The 20,569-nt window shown below is 59.3% G+C and overlaps 1 protein-coding gene across 4 annotated transcripts in view; it reads left to right on the top strand.

Annotated features, from left to right (window-relative positions):
* WNT4 (Wnt family member 4) overlaps positions 1–20,452 on the top strand; it is a 29,224-nt gene extending 8,772 nt beyond the window's left edge. For 2 of the 4 annotated variants that reach the window (XM_070382793.1, XM_070382786.1), the window contains exons 2-5: positions 7,037–7,272; positions 16,486–16,617; positions 16,736–16,878; positions 17,506–20,452. In XM_070382793.1, the coding sequence (XP_070238894.1) occupies positions 7,125–7,272; positions 16,486–16,617; positions 16,736–16,878; positions 17,506–17,973 (891 nt within the window). In that variant the 5' untranslated portion in view covers positions 7,037–7,124 and the 3' untranslated portion in view covers positions 17,974–20,452. The remainder of the gene's footprint in view (positions 1–7,036; positions 7,273–16,485; positions 16,618–16,735; positions 16,879–17,505) is intronic. The other 2 variants (XM_070382791.1, XM_070382788.1) reach the window with 2 other exon arrangements.
* Positions 20,453–20,569: the final 117 nt, after the last annotated feature.

The raw sequence follows: 20,569 nt of genomic DNA, 5'->3' as shown, positions 1-20,569 counted from the left end.
CACAAAGAGTAGGACATGACCGAAGTGAGTTAGCACACACGTGTCCATGTAAGGATATAGTGGAGCACATGACTGTTGTTTGAGGAGCAAAGTGACAAGGGGTGTAAGGTCCCTCTTCCTGTCATCTAGTCCCAAGAATGGTTCCCAGGTGCCCTGGGCACACCACTATCTCTGCCATCCTCATGCCTGGGTCCCCAGTTCCAAATCTCTTAACAGCACCATCCCCCGAGTCCTCAGACCGCCCGTTCCTAAAGGACCCACCTGACGGGCCAGAACCACTGAAGACTCCATCGGGAGACTCCGTTAACCATCCACAGTTGGGATCAAGGCTGAGGTGATCCACTGTCCCCAAAGGGCACGTGTCCTGCCCTCTGGGAGGCTCAGTTGAAAGAAGGGCTGGGAACCCAGGTGGGAGGGAGCAGACGGAGCCAAGCCAAAGAAGACAAATGAGCTGAACCAGCCTGGGGTCCCCCGGAAGAGTCCACAGCTCAAGGGACTAAGGAGAGGCTTTGGGAGGGCACGGATGCTGACGCTGCTGATGAGCATACCAATGATAAGGAATAAAGATAATATATAATCGTGTTGCCAACAGGACAGGAGTGCCTGCTGTGTGCCTGTTTAACCCACCTCAGCCTCTGGAGATCTGAATGCTTCTTCTCCCCACCCTAGAGGGGAAGACACGGAGGCTCACAGCCCCTCTCTTGCAGCCAGTAACATGGAGACAGGATGCTGACCCAGTCTGTCCATCTCTCTTGGGCAGTGCCTAGCGCTGCCTGCCACGGGAAGGGATGAGAGTCTCGGGACAGGGCTACTACGGCGACTGAGACTGCGGGTACAGAAGCCCTCCAAGGCCTGAAAACAGCTGGGGATGTGGACGGCTCCTGGGAAACCAGGGACTCCCCACCTGCCAGGAGTGCCGGGGGTGCCCAGACGGGTCGCAGACCCTCTGTCCCTCACCCGGCTGCGTCTCCCCGGGCGGGCAGCTCTCCGATCAGCAGGCACCCGGTTCCCTCGGGCTCCTCCTCCCAGTCTCTTGGCCTCCTTCCTTCCTGGTGTCGCCCGGCAGGCACGACCGCTCCTCGGGAGGCTCTAAATGCGGCCTGGGCAGCAGGGAGGCCCGAGGGAGGAGGGGGTAGAGAGAGGCCTGGGCCGGCCTCCCAGCCCCCACCTGCCCCCCCGGGGGCCGGGACCCAGGGCACTGACCTGCCTGGCCTCCCAAACGCTCCAGCAATTTCCCGTCCCCGGTCCTCATGACTGCGCAGATCAGAGCCGGGGCAGGAGGCAGAGAGGTGCAGATTTTCCTTTAGGAATTTTTATATATATATATATATATATTTTTTTTTTTTTTTAAAAAGCCAGCAAACCTGGAAAAGCTTGGGACAAGCCCAGCTAATTTTAGTTTCTAATGAAAACAGCAGGTGGCTGAGAGGATCTGATCTCCCTGGCAGGGCCAAGGGCCCTCCGGCCTCGCAGGCAGCAGGCACGGGCCGCAGGGAGGGCCTCCTGGGAGGAGCCTGGCCGACCCCGAGCCCCTGCGAGAGGAGACGGGCACGCGCTGGCTGGCAGCGGGGCGGCCCGGGGTGGGGGGGTGGGGGGGGTAACCTGATCGATGGCACGGCTGTGGCTGGAGTCCTGGGTGGCCCTGGGCAGCAGGTGGCAAATGGCTAAGACTGTGCTCAGCAGCGGCCGGAAGCAGCCTAAACAGGGGCGATGCAACCCCAACGAGGGAAGAGGCAGGGGTGGCCCCATGCTCCGTGTCTCCCCCAGGAATGGCCTGTGCACTTGACATCTGAGCCAGGCCCAGCCCCAGGTCAGAGAGCAGCACGCGTGTTTCTGGGGGAAAGGTTGAGCCACCTGAGGGTGTGCGGAGGGCATTCCTGAGGCCCCTGGGGCCAGCTTGGCCTTGCCCCCTGGGCTCTCTAAGTCCTCCGCAGGCCCAACAGCCAAGGAGCCCCCAGGTTCTTCGGTCACCCCCGCCCTCCCCTCTCCTGAGCACTTTGCAGGAGGGGAGCTGAAGGGATCTCATGAGCACAGGGCCCTCCATCTATGCTGCAAGCATTCACTGAGCACCTTCTACGGTCACAGCCTGTGCTGGACGTCGGGGAGGCCACAGGCTGGACACACACCGAGCGGGGCGTGACGCCCTGCAGCTGTCGAGCGAGGCAGATCCACAGCCGGGGTGCAGGGGAGAAAAGGGCCCAGTGTGAGCTGGGTTTGCATTCCAGCGTTGCTGCTCACTAGCTGTGTGACTCTGGGGTGTCACGCCCCCTCTCTGGGCCCCAGTTTGCTCATCTGTAAAACGAAGCCAGGCATCCTAACTGAAGAAGCAGTGCGGGCCAGGGCCCATGAGGCTTGGGGTCCTAAGCCCCCCGCCCCTTCTCCAGTCCCAGTCCCATTTCAGTTCTGACGTCCCGCCCTTTCCAGGCAAGAGAGAATTGGAGGGTTTAGGGTTGTGCTGCTCTTACCATGGAAGGGGTCAGCTGAGGGGCCAGACGAAAGCAGGGGCTGGGGGTGGTGGGCATTGGTGCCAGCCTTGGGGGGCAGGGACACTCCTCAACAGAAGAGCTTTCTCAGCTTCTTTCTGGAAGCCATCCCGGTGACTCACGGCCGTGGCAGGCCAACAGCTCACCCCTAAATCCCTTCTACTGTTATTTCAGCCTGTGTCCCTCGTTGAGTTCTGAGCGGCGGCAGGGGTAGGCGGGGGGCGGGCGGAGGGTAGAGGTCTCCTCTGGTCCGTGTCCCCCGTCTTCAACGGCAGGGGCTCCCTCTATCAGCCTGCGTGGGATGGGGCCAGAGGCCTCTGCGGCTTAAACCCCTCCATCCTGCGGGCTCTGACCCTTTCGTCTGCAGTAGTACCCTGAAGAGACAGGCTCCAACAGGGCAGGGACTGGTCCAAGGTCGCACCGTAGGCGGGTATCTCCGCCAGGCCTCCCCAGCTTGCTCGCCCTGCCCGGAGAACCCCCACCTTGGAACAGAGGCCAAGCTTCTGCACCACCTGCCCTCCCCTTCCCCCAGCCCCTCGGCAAGACACGAGAGGGGGGCAGAGCGGAGGTGGGGGCCGGCCAGCTCTGTGCCCCCATGTCACCGCCCCCCCACCTTCTCCTAGAAGCCAGCCCTGGCATCTGAGCAGAAAAGGATCCAACTTGTAGGCCCAACTCCTAGTCCCCCATCACCCTGCGGCCTCCCAACGTGGACCTGGCCCATGGCCAGTAGCCAGGCTCTTGGCGCCCCCTGCAGGCCAGGAGCGCCAAGTGGTGCCAGCCCCACAGCTGGGCTGGGGGTACCGTGGACCCAGATAGGGCCCCCTCCCCTTGCAGAGGCACCCTCCCGCGGACCCTCAGCCATCTTTCCACCCCCGTCTCCCTTCTGAGGAGGCCTTGCCCAGGCCTCACAGGGATGCTACCAAGCCTCTGTGCCTCCTCTGGGCAAAGACTGGGAGCCTCCTGGGAGGCAGGCAATGGGGGGAGAGTGAGTGGGGGTGCTGCCTCTCCCCAAGATCACCCATCTCCACCTCCCGAGTTGCTAGGGAAGGGCGAGAGCCTCAGCATCACAGCGCACCCAAAAATCAGCTGAGAGCAAGACGCAGCTAGGGAAGGGCGAGAGCCTCAGCATCACGGCGCACCCAAAAATCAGCTGAGAGCAAGACGCAGCTAGGGAAGGGCGAGAGCCTCAGCATCACGGCGCACCCAAAAATCAGCTGAGAGCAAGACGCAGCAACCATGCCACAGCAGGTTAACTTCTCCCAGCGGCCTGGGGGTCAAAATCACTACCTCCACTTCCCGGATCAGGAAAGCCAGATGCAGGGAGGCCCAGCAAGCAGGGCACCGGTGCAGCCGTGAGGAGGAGACAGCGCGCCAGAATCAGCTTCCCAGGGGACTGGGGAGGGAACACCACCTGTGGTCACCCTGGGCTTCCCCTAAAGCCGCCTCCAGGTGGGTGCCAGCCTGGCTTCACAGCTGCTGCGGGGAATGCGTTGAAAAGCCCATACACCCACCAAGCTCCGCCTGGAGTGGGGCCCAGACACCCGTGCTCTCGGCAAACCCCGCAAATATTTTCCTGCACAGTTAGGTTTGAGAACCATCACTCTAGTCCAGCCCCCATGCCCGACAAAAAGAATCCAGCTGCTGGTGGTACGCTGCCAGTGGGGAGAGCTCGGCAACCCACAGGTAGCCCACCGTCTATCTACACCTTGGCCCGTGTCCTTAGGTCCAACGAACCCAGCTCCCAGCAGCCTCTGCCCACCGGTGACATTCAAGTCCTTGAGCCACTTAAAAGAATATTGTCTCCACCAAAGGCTTTTAAGTCAGGCAAAACCAGGGTCAAGTCCTGGCTCTGCCTCTTACTTGACGTGTGACATGGCATACAAGGCAAAGTATCTGTGCCTCAGTTTTAACCTCTGGAAAATGGGAGTTCATTGGCTTGCTGAGGATTAAATGCAATCACGTAAGTAAAGTGTTAGGCTTTACTGATTAAGGGCCGTTGCTGTTGTTGTTTAGTCGCTAAGTCGTGTCTCTTTGCGACCCCAGCATGTTAGGCTTCCCTATCCTTCACTATCTCCCAGAGCTTGCTCAAACTCAAGTCCATCGAGTCAGTGATGCCATCCAACCATCTCATCCTCTGTCGTCCCCTTCTCCTCCTTCCTCAATCTTTCCCAGCATCAGGGTCTTTTCCAACGAGTCGGCTCTTCATATCAGGTGGCCAAAGTATTGGAGCTTCAGCTTCAGCATCAGTCCTTCCAATGAATATTCAGGGTTGATTTTCTTTAGGATTGACTGGTTTGATCTTCTTGCAGTCCAAGAGACTCTCAAGAGTCTTCTCCAGCACCACAATTCAAAAATCATCCATTCTTCGGCATTCAGCCTTCAAATTAGTTATTCTTATTGCCATTGTCATAAAAATCTCCCTTGTCTTACTAGGATTTCTGTGTGATTTTCTATCTGGGTACCGTGCATTTATTCATTCCTTCACTTGGCAAACAGATGTCACACTCACACCCCATCGTCTGAGGCCCTGGCTCAGACCATCTTTCACATACAGGATCTCTGTAATGGCCTGACAACGGTTCCTTGACTTGGCCACAACTGGTGGTCACCCCCTCACATTACAGGTGGGAAAACTGAGTCCCAGAGCGGTGACCTTCCCCCTTTATCCTTTTTCTGATAGAAATCTGTGCAGCTCCCCTTGTGAGACGCACCAGCATCTTCACCTCCACCCCCGGAAAACCACTGCTCCCGCATCAAGGAGACCTGGGTTGCTGGGTTGGTTCACTGTGGAGTGTGGTGCAGCAGGATACCTCCTCTCTTTATATTCAGAGCCCCTGATCTGTGAGGTTGGGGCTGAGCCTGAGGGTAGGTAGAGCTGGGGTCTGAGTCTCCTGTGGGAAGTTGGTGGGACGGTCCCTTTCCTTCTCTGAGCTTACCAGTAACATAAGGAGTCTGGACCAGACCATCTGTCTCATTCCTGAAGGCTGTGATTCTGTGCACTCTGCTGTATCTCCAAGAACCTGGGAGGCAGCACCTGGCAGCCCTGCCCTAAGAGGTGGCAGGTGCACCTCCCAGTGAAGAGATAGAAAGGGAGGCCTTCCAGAGTCCCCACTCAGCTCTCCTTCCACCATCAGACTGCTACTTGTGTGCCTACTATGTGCACTGGCCTTGGCCAAGGATGCTCGGATGGGTGGGTGGGGACAGGCTGAGGGGCCGAGTTTGGAGCACAAGCCTCGGGGTCATCCAGACCCAGACGCAATGCAGGCCTGCTCTCCCTTACAAGTCGGGTGACTCTGATGGCCACCTCCCTGCTTTGAAATATGACCTGACACTTAGTAGGTGCTCACTCTTCCCTTGCGAGGGAAACCGCTTTTCTTCCTCACAGGGTCTTTCCCCAGCTCTGCTCCCACCCCAGTGAGCGTCCTTGTATCTTGCTCCAGGGCCCCTTGCATCCTGGCCCAGATCACAAAATCATCGTCATCAGACAGGGTAGAGCCCTCTGGAGCCCTTACGGAGGAGGACAGGCAGGGGAAAGGCCCATGGGGTAGGAGGGGTCTGAAGCTTGGCTCTGTCACTTGCTACCTGGATCCCCTTGGGCGTGTCACCCTCTTAGCCTTCATGTTGGAGTCCATGAAATGGGCACAATAATTGTCAACTCATAGATTGGGGGTGAAGTGGGTTTGATCCCTGGTTGGGGAACTAAGGTCCTACGTCCCATGTGGTGTGGTCAAAAGATTACAAAGTCAAAACAGTCATGCTCTGTCCTCCGCTGAAATGGGTGCAATGAAGCCCCCTCTCACATGTACCTGGTCGCAGAGTGCCTTGACAGAAAGCTGTGTTATCTGGCCTGGGATCCCCTTCCAACCCTGTGAGGTGGGGCAAGTGCTGATGCCTCATCCCCGGGCGGTGAAGAATCCAGAGGCTGAGCAGGGAGCCTGGCACACTTTGTTTTCAAAGCTCACATGCCCTCATTGCCGTCCCCAGCCCCCAGTCCTCACTGCACACATTGTCCTGAGTGCCACCGCTGTGATTCTGGTCTCTGCCTGGGGGCCTGGGAAATGGCTGGCAATGAGGATTGCGGCCTTTGTTAGCCAGAAGGTGGGCTTAGGTCGCGGGGGTCCCTGCCTGGGGATGAGGGAAAGAGACACAGCAGACCAGACGGCGGCTCCAAGGCTCCCAGACAGAGGGCATCTCGACATGCAGGGCTTGGAGTGGACAAGGTCTGGCATAACATCGGGGCTGAGATGCCCATGGCCCAGGGGCCCCCCAGGCGGGGAGGGATCCCACGGAGGCTCTGTCAGCGGCTCTCCTAGGGCTTCCTTTAACTCCAGCTGAGATCGAGGCCTTGTACAAGACAGCCCTTCCCCACTTCTGCCCTCCACCGCCCAGGCAGGAGGGCTGTCCCTGGATCCAGAGAGAAGCCAGGGCCTCATCGCTGGGACACCTGGCTCCCAGAGCCCTGGACATGGCGGGGGGCCTCCGCCTGGGCGTGGAAGGAGGAGGGGAGGCGCTCTGCCTGGCGTCCCACCCCCACCCAACCCCGCTCTCCCCAGGTACCTGGCCAAGCTGTCGTCGGTGGGAAGCATCTCCGAGGAGGAGACCTGCGAGAAGCTCAAGGGCCTGATCCAGAGGCAGGTACAGATGTGCAAGCGGAACCTGGAGGTGATGGACTCGGTGCGCCGCGGCGCCCAGCTCGCCATCGAGGAGTGCCAGTACCAGTTCCGGAACCGGCGCTGGAACTGCTCCACGCTCGACTCGCTGCCGGTCTTCGGCAAGGTGGTGACGCAAGGTGAGGGCGGGGCGCGTGGGGGTGCCGTCTCCTCGCGGGGCGGGAAGGGGAGTCATGTGCTTAGGAGTGGCTTGACTGGTCCATCACTCATCACAGGAGGCCCGGGAGTGAGCAGGACGCAGCGGAGGCGGGGGTTGGAGGCAGGAGGGCCTTCATTCACTGACACTGTAGTGCAATATCCCCGGCAGCATCTTCAGTCCTGGGGTCATCATCCTGTTTCACTCAGAATCCAAGACTCGGGCAGGGGAAAGAATGGAGCTGCCTGGAGCTCCTCAGAGGGTGAACAGCAGAATCAGAAATCAGATCCGGGGCCTCCAGCCCTCCAGCCCACCCTGTTCTTACCTTAGCTCTCAGCCTGCGGTAGGCAAGACCTCCTCCTTTGTCCGTACCTTTGACAAACCCTATTGGGAACCTGACCATGCCCGGCTCGGAGACCCGGGGAAGACCACCACCTGGATCCTGTCCTCCCAGGCTCAAGGTCAAGGTCAATGCTGACAGTCCAGCTGGGGCAGTGGCCGTCACACCCATAGCACCGGCAAGGGACCAAACTGTTGAAGTGTTTTAAGTGATACAAACTCATCTGGCCCCTTGAGATAGGCTTCCATCTTGCAAATGAAGAAACTGCAGCACCCAGAGACTAAGTCACTTGCTTACGGTCACAGAACTAAAAGCGGCTGAGCCAGGCCTTGAGCCCACAAGGTCCAGCTCCAGGGAGTATTCTGTCTTACCCACGGTGAGGGGACACGGGAGCCTCAGGAGCCCAGGGTGGACCTTGCCCCAGCCAGGGCAGGTGCTCAGGGGGAAAGCTTCCCCGAGGAGGTGGGCCCTCAGCTGACACCAGGAGTATGAGAAGGCCTTCAAGCCAGAGGAAGGTGGGCCAGGGCATAGAGGACACTCCAGGCAACTGGAAGGCTCCCCAGGAGGGCACCAGGTCAAGCTGCTGTCCTCCAGGGCGCGCTGTGAACCAGCTTCCTCTTCTACTACTTCCTGAGCGTGAAACTGACACTCCAGGCCACCGACTGTCCACGGGCCCTGTGATGTGCCCGGGCAGCAGGAGGGCGATCCTGGGCCAACCTTTGTCTTGGCACCTGTGATCCTGGAAGGCTGGGGCTGCCGGGCTTGTGGCAAACCATTTAGATGTTGTTGGAAACCGACTGCGATAGAAATTTGGAAGCCTTTCTCCCGAGAGCTGGCAATGGCCAAAGAAGGCACGATCGTGCTTGGCCCAGCTAAAAGTTGCTGCTTCGTGGAAGCAGCAGAGCCCCAGGGTGCAGCTGGGGAGCCGAGGCCCTCCCGGGACCAGGGTGTCTGTCTGTCTGCTGAGGCCCAGATCCTAGGCTCAGCAGCAGACCCTGGGCCTGGGAGGCCCCTGGCACACAACAGGTGTTCTGGGTTTCAGGTGGGTTGGTGAATAGATGGGCAGGGTCTCACACGCCAGGCACTCTCATACCCCCGTGCCTTTGCACGTGCTGTTTCCTCCACCCAGGCACCCAGCCCTCCTTCTCCGCCAGTCTTTCTCTTTCCCCCTCCTCCAGTCTTCTCAGCTTCTGCAGGCAGGGGGCTTGCTTTGTTCCTCAGGGCTCCAGAGCTCTTTGTTCATGCTGGGGGTTTTTTTCCCCCTTTTTTGGTAATTGTTTTTTTATATAATTTCGAACTTAGAGAAAATTTGCAACAATAGTACAAGGAATTCTCATACACTTTTCTTTTTTTTTAACGACTTTTTTCTGACATGGGCCATTTTTTAAGTCTTCATTGAATTTGTTACCATATTGCTTCTGTTTTGGATCTTGGGCTGCCCTGAGGCATGTGGGATCTTAGCTCTCCAATCAAGGATCGAACCCACGACCCTTGAGTCTTAATCACTGGACCACCAGGGAAGCCCCACCATGTACTCTTTATAAAAAGGTTTCTACGTGATGGGTTTATTCAGTCAGCTTTCATCTTCCTATTTTTTTTAAACTGAGGAATAATTGACATGCATTATGTTAGTTTCAGGGTATAATATAATGATTCAATAACGTGTATATATTATAAAGTGATCACTACAGAAAGTCTAGTTAACATCCATCACTACACAGATGTAGACATTTTCTTCTTGTGGTGAGAACCTCTAAGATCTCCTTTCTTATCCACTTTTAAACGTGAAGTACAGCATTACTATCTATAGTCACCACACTGGACATCACGTCCTCACGATGCATTTATTGTTATAACTAGAAGTTGGTACTTTTGGACCCCCTTCACCCGTTTTGCCCACCTCCACCCCTGCTTCTGCCTCTGCACCACCAATTTGTTCTCTGAATGTATGAGTTCTATTTTTCCTATGAAGAATTGCCATAGGCTCTTTACCTAGATTCACCAGCTATTTACATTTTAACCCACTTGACTCATCAATTTCTCTCTCACTCTCTCACTCCCTTAATACACACACACGCACGCACACACACACGCACGCACACACACACACACTCTTGTCTCAACCTCGTGTGCCCACATGGCTCTCAGTACACCTTTCACACTGACCTGTGCTGGCCTTCTCCCCCACCCCACCCCCACCCCCATCCCTAAACCGTGAACTCTTTCAAGGCAAGACAGATGTCTCATTTACCGGCTTCCCAGCACACGGCCGAGCCTGGCATGGAGGATACAGTCGATGGATGCCATCCAATGGCAGAGAGCAAGTCAGGGCACAGACTCAAGGGGCAGAGGAGGGGAGGCGCGGATCGGTGCAGCCTGAGGCCGGTGAGGGACCCTGCTGAGAAGTGCTTTCCTCGCCTGTGTCTGTGCCAGGAACCAGGGAGGGGGCCCAGCCCTCCCAAGCAAGCTCAGGGAGACGCCGAGACTCCGACCAGGTTTGGCTGGAACCTGCTCGGGACTAAAAGTCCAGGTGACTCGGTCAAGCGTCCAGTCTCCTTGGGGCTGAGTCAGGGCGGGCACTCACCAGGCAGCCACACCAGAGCATCACACCAGGCAGCCATACCAGGTCATCATACCGGGCCATCACACCAGGCAGCCACACCAGGCCATCACACCAGGGCAGCCACACCAGGCCATCACACCAGGCCATCACACCGGGCAGCCACACCAGGTCATCACAGGCCATCACACCGGGCAGCCACACCAGGCCATCACACCGGGCAGCCACACCAGGGCATCACACCGGGCAGCCACACCAGGCCAGGGCCATCATGTTTTGGAGGAGTCTGAGCTCTTCCCACCCGTCCATCTCATCACTGTTGCATTTTCCGTTTTCTTCCCTAGTAAAATGCCCCCTGGGAAAGCCTTACTCTATCCCCACTGAACAAGAGAAGGGACTCGTCCCTCCCAGGGTGGCTGAGACGCTGGGGAAAGAGCGTGGGCAGTGTGGCCTTGGGGAGGGACGGCCCTCTGAGCCTCGGCGTCCTCACCTGCCAGTGGGCCCCTCCCCTGCGCTCACTCGTAGGGCGTCACCATCTAGGGTGGACCTCTGCCCCAGAAAAGCCACCCGTCGTCATCAGATGCTGAGATTTGGGGCAGCAACTGGCCTGGGCAGGCCTCTCTCGCAGCTCCCAGGCTTTGGGGTCAGGGGGCTTGGCCGGTTCCCAGATTCATGAGCTGCCTGGCTGGGGTCATGACCTCAGACCTGGAAAGGTAATAGGTCACAGATCCCTCCAAGAGCCAGGCCATTCTTGGAGGAGAAAAGAGCCCCATTTGTGGAGGGCACTGCCTTACATCCAACCACCCTCACGACAACTGCAAGCATGTAGTATTATTCCCACGTCATAGCTGAGAAAAGTGGTGCAGCAGGCAGAGGGTGTAACCCACCCAGAACCAGACCTGATGCAGGCAGGAGACCCTGGGCAAAGTCCATCCCCTGTCCAAGCTTCAGCGGCATATCCCTTGGAAAGGCAGCTAGGGGGCAATCCTTGCCCCCCCGTCAGGATTCAGAGATGATGTCTCCAAATGCCTGAATGACTCCCAGGGGCAGGGAAGGCTCTCTTACCGCCAGCGCTGCCCGAGGCAGCGTGGCTCTAATCCTGCACCCCCTCCACCCCTGGGCAGTGGACCCCCTCTGCTCCTGGCCTACAGAGGCAAGACAGATGGTGACCCATGAAGACAGTGTGTAAGTCAGGGCCAAGCCATGTGCTCTGGGCTGAGACTATGCCAGAAGTTTGGTGAAGTTGGCAGGCGGTGGGGGGCAGCAGGAATGGGGCAGGCGGAGGTTCTTGGCGGGGCAGGCATTCGGGGCCAGATGTGGGATGGCCTCTGTGCGGTCTGGTCACTGCTGGATCCCTGCGCCTGGGGCAGCATCTGCGCATGTAACTGATAAACATTTGTGGAAGGAATGACGAATGACCAGGGCTTGAGCAGGGAAGGAAAGGCCGTGCGGTCCAGTGAAAGTTCAGGGTTACCCTGAACAGGATGGGCGGGGGTCTCCGAGCGGGGCTAGCCCGAGCAGGATGCGGAAAGGTGGGGAAGACGCCAACTCCTTGGCTCCCGGCTCCTTCCTCTGTGGAGGATGCCGGGGACCCCCCTGTCTCTTCACACCCTGCTCTGTGAGCTCCACCGCACCCCGGTCCCGAGAGAGCAGACTCCCTGAGCTCTGAGGCCCTGTCAGGCCCTGGCTGCTACCTGGACAGGACAGGTGATAAGTCGCAGCCAAGTGAAGATTCAGCCCAGGCTCTCTTTCTAGTCCCCGAGTTCAAACATCAGGGCCTCTTTTTTTTTTTTTTTTTTAAATATTTATTTGGCTGTGCTGGGTCTTAGCTGCATCATGTGGGATCTAGTTCCCTGACCAGGGGTCAAACCCACGCTCCCTGCATGGGGAGCTCAGAGTCTTAGCCACGGGACCACCAGGGCAGTCCCGGTGCCGCTTCCTGGCGGCAGCATCAGGCTGGAGGTGGGAGCAGACGCTTCTCTGGGCTGCGACTCACTGACACCTGTGCTCTCACCTCTCCTCGGTGTTGACATCACGTTGGACCAGAGAAGGGGACCTCTCGAGACAGCATTTGGTGCCATCAGATAAGTCACAGGAGGCCTAGGGAGGGGGCACCCCGGAGACATTCCACATTCGGGATTCCTTGAGGACAGGTTCCTCTGCGCCTCCCTGGCGCTGGCACAGGGCCTGGCTCACAGCAGGTAACTGTCTGGTGAAGGAGGAGGTGCCTCCACCCTAAGGAAGCTTTTGGCCCAATGGCCAATATGCGGACAAGCGGCCCTCAGGGTGTGACTGCCCTCCCAATATTTGTTAGGGAATGAATAAAATGGCATTGCTTTCACCCAGCAGAAACATTCACGGTAGTTATTGTCTCAAGCTCCTACTCTCGGCCAGTGACTAAGCATTTCCTGTGTTTGACGTCAGTAGATTTCCAGACCCACCTGAAGAGGTCAGGACGATGTCAGCCCTGTTCTTTGGACACGAAAACCAAAATCTCACATCTCACATCTAGGAAGTGACCAAGCCGGGATGAGACTTCAGGCCTGCCTGGCTGAGCATCCACGCTCCTCCCGATAACCCCTTTCCATTTCCAGGGAGCTGGGAAAGGCCTGTCACTGCCAGCTCTGTCCTGGGAGGAGGTGAGGGACAGCATGGCCCCTGGAGCTTCCCGTCTGGCTGCAGACAAGCCACACAAGACGCTTAGAAGATGAAACAGAGTGGACAGCCAGCCAGCGAGGGCACCCAGGGTCCCGGGAATCCGTGATGGTGGGTGGGAGGAAGTGTCAGGGCCTGGCCTCCTGGGGCAGCATTATCTTCCCCACGTTAGAACTGGAAAAGGGCACAACACGGCTTTGTCCAGCTCCAGCGCCTTCACTCCTTCCCTGTCCCACATTGTGTTGTAAATCCAAAGAGGCTTCCTGGAGGAGGTTTCAAGGAAAACAAACAAACAAACAGCTTTTGCCGACAAGATAGCAAAGGAAATTGGACAGGCAGGCGAGGGGCAGGGGTGGGGAGAAACCAAGGTCAGGACTCTCTCAGAGGCCAGGCTGTCCTGCCCCTCCTCCCAGGACTCCCGCTGGGCCCGCTTTGGAAACGTGAGTTATGCTCGGAATGCCAGTGCCACCAGGACACCTGCCTGGTGCCCCGGGGCATCCCCGTGCCCGCGGTCTCCTTTCCAGCCCAACTCAGCCTCTCTTCCAAACCCTCCCTCCTGCTCAAACGCCCTTCCTTCCAACATCTGGGGAAACAGTGCGTGTGATGTGCTCGGGACAGCACAGGCCCCGGTTCCTGCTTGTCCACTGGCTGAGGGACCCCAGACAGCCACCCAGCCTCACTTTTCCCTCCAGGGGCAGAGCTGGAGAGAGCTGGGTGGCTCAGGTCATCATGAGCACAGGGACAGGCCCTGGCATGTGGGAGGCCCTCAGAAAGGGTAGTTATCCCTGGATCCCGAGGACAACTCTGAACTTCCCAGCTGCAGGCAGCCTTCGCACCTTGGAAAAGAGGGCAGTGAGGTGGGACCCAGAGGACGCTCAGGATTTAGACCCTTGGAGCCAGGGAAGGAGGTACAGGAAAGAGCAGGAAGGGGCTGGATGTGGAATGGAGCAAACCGCGCTATGGAAACGGCAGGAGCTGCGAGCAGCTGCTAGCGCTCTCGAGAGCTCTGCATTCCCCTCGCTGGAGGACAAAGCCAGGACTGTCCTCCCCTGCAGCTGGCACGCGCTAACCCTCAGACCAGGGAGCAGTTATCTACCAGGCTGCTGGGGAACTCCCCTCCACAGCCCTCACCGCTGCACCGCAGTCCTTTTTCTGGGTCTCAGCGGTCTCTGCCCGGTGTCCCACTGGTGAGCAAGGCTCCAGCCAGGACACAGGGGAGAAGTTGGGAGGAGCCACAGCGCTGGAGTCAAGGGACGGGGACTCAGGACTGCTCAGAAAAGGCGGCCGCTGCTGCCATCAGCTCTCAGGACACAGGGGCTTGGTCACATTCTCCAGGCCTGGGGGCGGGGGCGGGGTGGGGTACTCCTGTGCTGAGCACTGCTCACCATCCCCCCAGAAAGAACCCATAAAAGGAACTGGACAGGTCCCACAGCTCAGGGCTTCGTACACGGAGGTGAGAAGAGATGGGCTGCTTATTCCTGGGGACTCAGGGCCCCAGGGGGCAGGACCATGTCAAGGTTGAAATGCTGGAGCCAGGCTGACCGAGTCTGAATTCTGCCTCCCCTGCTTTCTGGCTGGGTGTCCTTGGGCCAGTCGCTTCACCCTTCGGTGCCTCAGTTACCTCATCTGTAAAATGGGGAGTAAAAGTCTCTACTTCATAGGGATGTTGTGTTCAGACACTGCACGCACAGACTGAGCTCTCTCTAAGCTTCAGCTCACGCTATTATCTTCATTCCAGAACCTCTTCATTCCACCCAGGCAGAGAGAACCATAGTGCCCTTGCTCCCGAGGCCAGAACAAGGGGGCCTGAAGTTCTGGCAGACGGGTGTTGGTTGGGGATGAGGCGGGGGTCTCCCTGAGCACCTCACGGGGCGCCCTGCACCCAAGGCGACTAGCACACAGGGGAGGAGGTAGGCCCAGAGCTTGGGGCGGGCTGGGGGCTGCCTGAGGGCCCAGAGAAGCGGAGGAGCCAGGACCGTGCCTGGCCAGGAGCTGGGGCCACCCTGCCAGTCCCTTCTACCCTATCTCCTGTCGTCCCTTCCCCCTTGGTCTTTGGGGCAAAGATTTGTGCTGGTTCAGGCCTGGAAATACCAGAAATACCAGAAACTAAAGTCGTCTCTCTTTGGGCGGCCACAGCACAAAACCAACCAACATGATCCTGCTATTAACCTCGATTAACTTGGAGAGGATTCCGTCTCAGGCTGTCAAGGCCCCCGTGGCTCTGGCCAAGCCCCCTCATGCCGGCCCAGAGTGGCCAGACCACGGTAAAGGACAGGCCATGGGGAGTGGGCGGCGGGCAGGATCCCTCACTCGAGGGCCGGACTGAGAACAGGGCGTCTTGAGCCACGGGGGCCAGGGCTGCCCCTCACCCCTGCCCACAGACGCGGGCACACAGGAGGTGATTGTTTCCGCCTGACCACGGCGACTGCTCCCGGGGCAGCCGGGAGCACAGGCCTGGGTGTCGCAGAGGTAATTGCCAACCGCGAGGCCAAAGCCTGCCCCCTCCACTCCTGCGGACACGGACACTCCAGCAAGAGACAGAGGGACAGTCACGGGCACACAGAGGCCCTCACAGGGCCCAGGAGAGGTGCAGGGCCTGTCCAGTCACACACCCAGCCAGCCGTGCACACACGCACCACACACACAGACACACACACACACACACAAATACACCCCCCTCCCACCACCCACACCCCCAGAAAGAGCCTACACAGCAGCTACACCCCCTGAGGCACAGTTCCTAGGAGGATAAAAACACCCATTCAGGCGAGAGACCAGGCAGACACCAAAATAGAACCACCAAGAAGTCAGGGGGCGGAAGGGAAGAGATGGGGAGCAGAGGCGTACTGACCGGGGCTTGGGTCCTGGTTCTGGCACTTCCTGACCGGCGACTGGGACCCACTTCCCCTCCCCAAACCCGCGCTGGCCGCCTGTGAGATGGTCAGCTCTCCGGAGGTAGAGGGCGCCCCCTCGCCGGCAGTGGTCCTACCCGGTAAGCGGTGGGGCCATCGCCACTGCCATTTACCCTGAAAGGTCTAAGCAACCAAGGTGGTCTCAGAAATGGGCCCAGCCTCAGCGGGAGGGGCTAGGGCAGCTTCACAGGGCGGGGGACCCCCTCGGAGACTTTAGAAGAGGCAAGAAGAGCCAGGAGGACAGGGCCTGCCTGGGACTCCTGCAGTCTCGGTACGTTAATGCACCTCTCCCTGCCTGCCTTGTCGCTCACAAAAGGACGCTAGCATCATCATCTCCCGGAGAGGCCGTGAGAGCAGGATCTGGGGGGAGCTCAGAGCACTGAAGCTGGACCGGCACCACTCAACCAGGAGCCGCGTGGCCTGGGACGAGTTGGCTCATCTCTCTGAAAATGGGGGTGACAGTTGTACTTACCTGACGGGTGTGGGGCGGACAAATGCCTGGCATGTGTGAAGACCACAGAGCAGTGCCTGGCGGGTGTCACTGTGTCCCGTCGTTGGTGTGCTGAGACTGTCAGCTCAGCATGACTCATGGCTCCACAGAGTCGCTGCTTCACTGTCTCTCTCCCTGGCCGCCATCGTCCAGGAAGGTACCATCTACCCCCCCATAAAGGAGGGTGCCGAGGGGGAGAAGCGCTGGGACCCAGCCCTGCCCACCTCTGCCTCCCACAGGGACTCGGGAGGCGGCCTTCGTGTACGCCATCTCTTCGGCAGGTGTGGCCTTTGCAGTGACGCGGGCGTGCAGCAGCGGGGAGCTGGAGAAGTGCGGCTGTGACCGGACCGTGCACGGGGTCAGCCCGCAGGGTGAGTGGGGGCGCTGGGGAGGGCATGAGTGGGTGGCCAGGGGTGCGTGGGTGGGGCGCCTGGGCCAGGCCCTCACTCACCCGTGGTCTCGGGTACCCCCCACCCGCCACCCACCCAGGCTTCCAGTGGTCAGGATGCTCAGATAACATCGCCTATGGGGTGGCCTTCTCCCAGTCATTCGTGGACGTCCGCGAGAGGAGCAAGGGGGCCTCGTCCAGCCGGGCCCTCATGAACCTCCACAACAACGAGGCTGGCAGGAAGGTAGCGTGGGCCCCCATCCCCGCCGGGAAAGGGCAGGCTCGGCAATGGCCCCAGACACTCCCTGCCAGGCCCTTCCTGTGGGGCGGGGGGCGCGCCGAGAGGGCAGACCGGTGAGCGGGCCTCACGGAGCTGTGCATGGCCATCCACACGCGTATGTGCACACAGGTGTGTCTCCATCCCTCCATCACACACACACCACCCACCCCTTGCTCTGCGTCCCTGCCAGGACCGTGGCCTTGACTGTGACACCGTCTGCCGTCTCAGTACCCACTCCTCAAGGGTCCTTGAGTAGCAGGTGCAACGCAGCCTGTCCTTCCCCCCACACCAGCTGTCACTGTTTCCAATGACACTGCCCTTTGAAAGGTCCCTCCTCCATCAACCCCGTGCGGCCCCGACGCCAAGGACAGTATCTTGGACTGTTCCCCACATAGCTGAGCAGCTCCTGTGGCATACAGAAAGGGCTTAAGACCGAGGAAGCTCCACCCTTTCTCCCATCCTGCGGCATCCCAACCTCGCCTGCCCCCTTCCGCGGTCCACCCCCAACCCCGGCGGCCCCTCCCCAGCTCCGCCCCCAGCCCACCCCCCGACAGCTCCTGACAGTCCCTCTCCCCTCCCGCTCCCCCGCAGGCTATCCTGACACACATGCGGGTGGAGTGCAAGTGCCACGGGGTGTCGGGCTCCTGCGAGGTAAAGACGTGCTGGCGAGCCGTGCCGCCCTTCCGCCAGGTGGGCCACGCCCTGAAGGAGAAGTTTGACGGCGCCACGGAGGTGGAGCCCCGCCGCGTGGGCTCCTCCAGGGCCCTGGTGCCGCGCAACGCGCAGTTCAAGCCGCACACGGATGAGGACCTGGTGTACCTGGAACCCAGCCCGGACTTCTGCGAGCAGGACGTGCGCAGCGGCGTGTTGGGCACGCGGGGCCGCACGTGCAACAAGACGTCCAAGGCCATCGACGGCTGCGAGCTGCTGTGCTGCGGCCGTGGCTTCCACACGGCGCAGGTGGAGCTGGCCGAGCGCTGCAGCTGCAAGTTCCACTGGTGCTGCTTTGTCAAATGCCGGCAGTGCCAGCGGCTGGTGGAGCTGCACACGTGCCGGTGACCGCCGCCCGGCCCAGCGCCCAGCGACCGCCTCGTGGCCCCGGGGAAGGCCGATAATTTAAACAGTCCCCCCGCCGCCAGCCACCACCGCCCCAAAAGATACTGGTTGTTATTTTTTGTTTTGGTTTGGTTTTTGGGTCCCTTGTGTTATTTATTGCCCGAAGGCGGGCGGCCCCAAGGGCACCAACCCTGGGGCCACCCTGAAGCTGGGGCCTTTGTGGCTGCCACTGACCAAAGGGACTTTGCTCGCGCCTCCGGCTGTCCACATGTGGCCACTGCTGACCACTCACTTGTTATCTGTACCCGTTTTTCTACTTGCGGACTTCAGGTGGGTAACAAAGAGTGTCCCAGCCACCCGTGCCAACTGACCCTGCAGTCCAGGGAGAGGGGTGGCAAGGGAACAGTGCCGTCTTGATGGCAGCCGCACCCCCATACTTACGCGGTGGCCCCTGGCAGCTTCGGCCTCATCATCTTTCAAGCCCCCTGGAAAAGGAGTGGGTAGACATACCAGGTCTCCATGGGCAGCCGGCGGTTCAATCTCTGCAGGACCCTCTAGGCAAGAGCAGCAGATAAGGCCAGGACCAGTGCAGGCTGCAGCACCCCGACCCTCAGAGAGGGCGACGCCCCCCTTCCCCCCAGTTCCCAGTCCCTCCCAGGCAGGAATGCGGCTGCAGCCTGGATCAGAGACCCCAGCTCGGCCTTCACGGTGACTCTTCACGGGGCTGCTCCTCCATGAAACTGAGAACATTAATGTCATACACGGGAAGGGCAATGTGCAAAAGCCCGCACCCAACTTCCATTTCACTCTCTCAACCACATCTGTTGAGCAAACACTGTCCTAGGCCCTGTCCTGGGCCGTCTCACTGGATGACCGCGGCAGTCCTGGGAGGCCAACCAGACAGGGACGCACACTTGTGCTCGTTTCACAGGACAAAGGGCAAAGCTCCTGGGTCTAGGACCCGTAGGTGCTGACACAGAGCAAAAAGAGCCCTCCAGCCAAGCCTCCTCCTGGGAGCCTGTTCCCAAAGTCCCAGAGACTGTAGGGCCCCCTTGGGTCAGAGCCTCAGGGACGGGACTCCAGCAGCGGGAGCCGCAGACCACAGGCCGAGCTGGAGCCCATGTGGTTCCCCAGGGAGGGCAGAGCCGGCTCAGAGGGAAGCGGGGGCCAGCAGCCAGGCCGACAAAGCGAGGTCTCAACACGGAGGCACCCCTGCCCCCAGGTACCGCAGGGCCTTAAGCAGCACCCCCAGAGCCAGCCCCACGGCCTAGGCCTGGCCCTGTGCACCCGTCAGACCATCAGGAGTCCAGCCTAGACTTCTGTGGGCAGGACTTGTACACAGCAAGCCTCGGCCTGACCCAGCTGCTTCTCAGGTGGGCTCCTGAGCCCCTGGGGACCTCACTCCCAGCCTGCTCTCCAAGCTGCTCCAACATTGAGGCTTTCTGCTCCTGGTTTGAGGTCTTGAGGTTCAGGATTCCCCGTTGCAGGTTCTCAGACTCCCAGCTGTTGGCTCCAAGGTTCAGTATCTGAATTCAAAGCCCCAGACCCACAACACAGGCTCTAGCCTGTTAGACTCGCTTCTCCGGGCCTTGAGGTTTGTGCCTCCTGGTGTTGGCTCCCTCACGAAGACAGGGTCAACACCCTTGGCCCCTAGCCAAGCTCTCCGCTCAGTGTCCATCTGAGAAGAAGGCCAAAACCAAGTGAGATGCTAGACTCACATTCAAACGTAGAGATAATCTTGGGGCAGGCAGGCTCTGATGTGGATGAAAGCTGAGCCGATTTGAGTATCCCCACGGTTAGCTGCCCAGCTGGGCTCACTGCTCCTCTGGCGGGCTCTGTTCAGCTGTCTGCTCAGCGCCAGGGAAAAACACTATCCCTCACTGGCATGGGCCAGACCCACACAAAGGAAGCGGTGGAGACCCCTCCCCCACCCCAGGTCCTGTCCCCAGAGGCAGGGGAATAGTCGATTCCGGCTGGATGCTGGTATGATGGGCACTGCCCCAGGGGAGAAGTCAGAGGGTCTGCTTCACCTTTCCACCTACTGGGGGGTTCCTCAAAGCTGATCCTCCTGTGGCTCTGGAAGGGTGTCGCCTCAGTGAAGCAGACGAGATTCTAGCAACTTCTGCCCAGCCCTACCACTGCTGCCACCAGCACCTCAAAGGGCTCCATGGCTGCAGGAAAACGGAGCTTCCTTGGACACATCCAGCTCCAAATTGTCCAAATAAAGAGGAACCAGCAGAGGACTGACACAGTCACCCACTCTGGAAGCTGGCCAGAGGGCCCAAGCCCTGCCCGAAGCCCTCCCCACTAGTCTGATCACAAGGCAAGGTGTCCTCTGAGGCCTCGGGCTGAACTAGTCCCAGCTCTGGATGCTGCTACCCGCTGCTGCCCCACCCCATGCCCCGACTTTTATACTAGGCTCCTTGCCTTTGTGACATCCTCATGAAATAGTCTGGTGCACGATAAAATGATTATTTCTTTATCTTGCAATTGTGGCAGTGACTTTTTTTTTGTAGAAGAGGGAGCAGAGAGACTTGGGGAAGGACGTGGGAAAAGTGGATACACAGTAGCCAATTCTAGATATGGGGACCCTCTTTGC

The sequence above is a fragment of the Bos mutus genome, chromosome 2 (assembly GCF_027580195.1).
Source record: "Bos mutus isolate GX-2022 chromosome 2, NWIPB_WYAK_1.1, whole genome shotgun sequence".
NCBI classification, from domain to species: domain Eukaryota; kingdom Metazoa; phylum Chordata; class Mammalia; order Artiodactyla; family Bovidae; genus Bos; species Bos mutus.
Note: the sequence above shows the minus strand (reverse complement) of the source record. Positions and strands in the feature narration are given on the sequence as shown.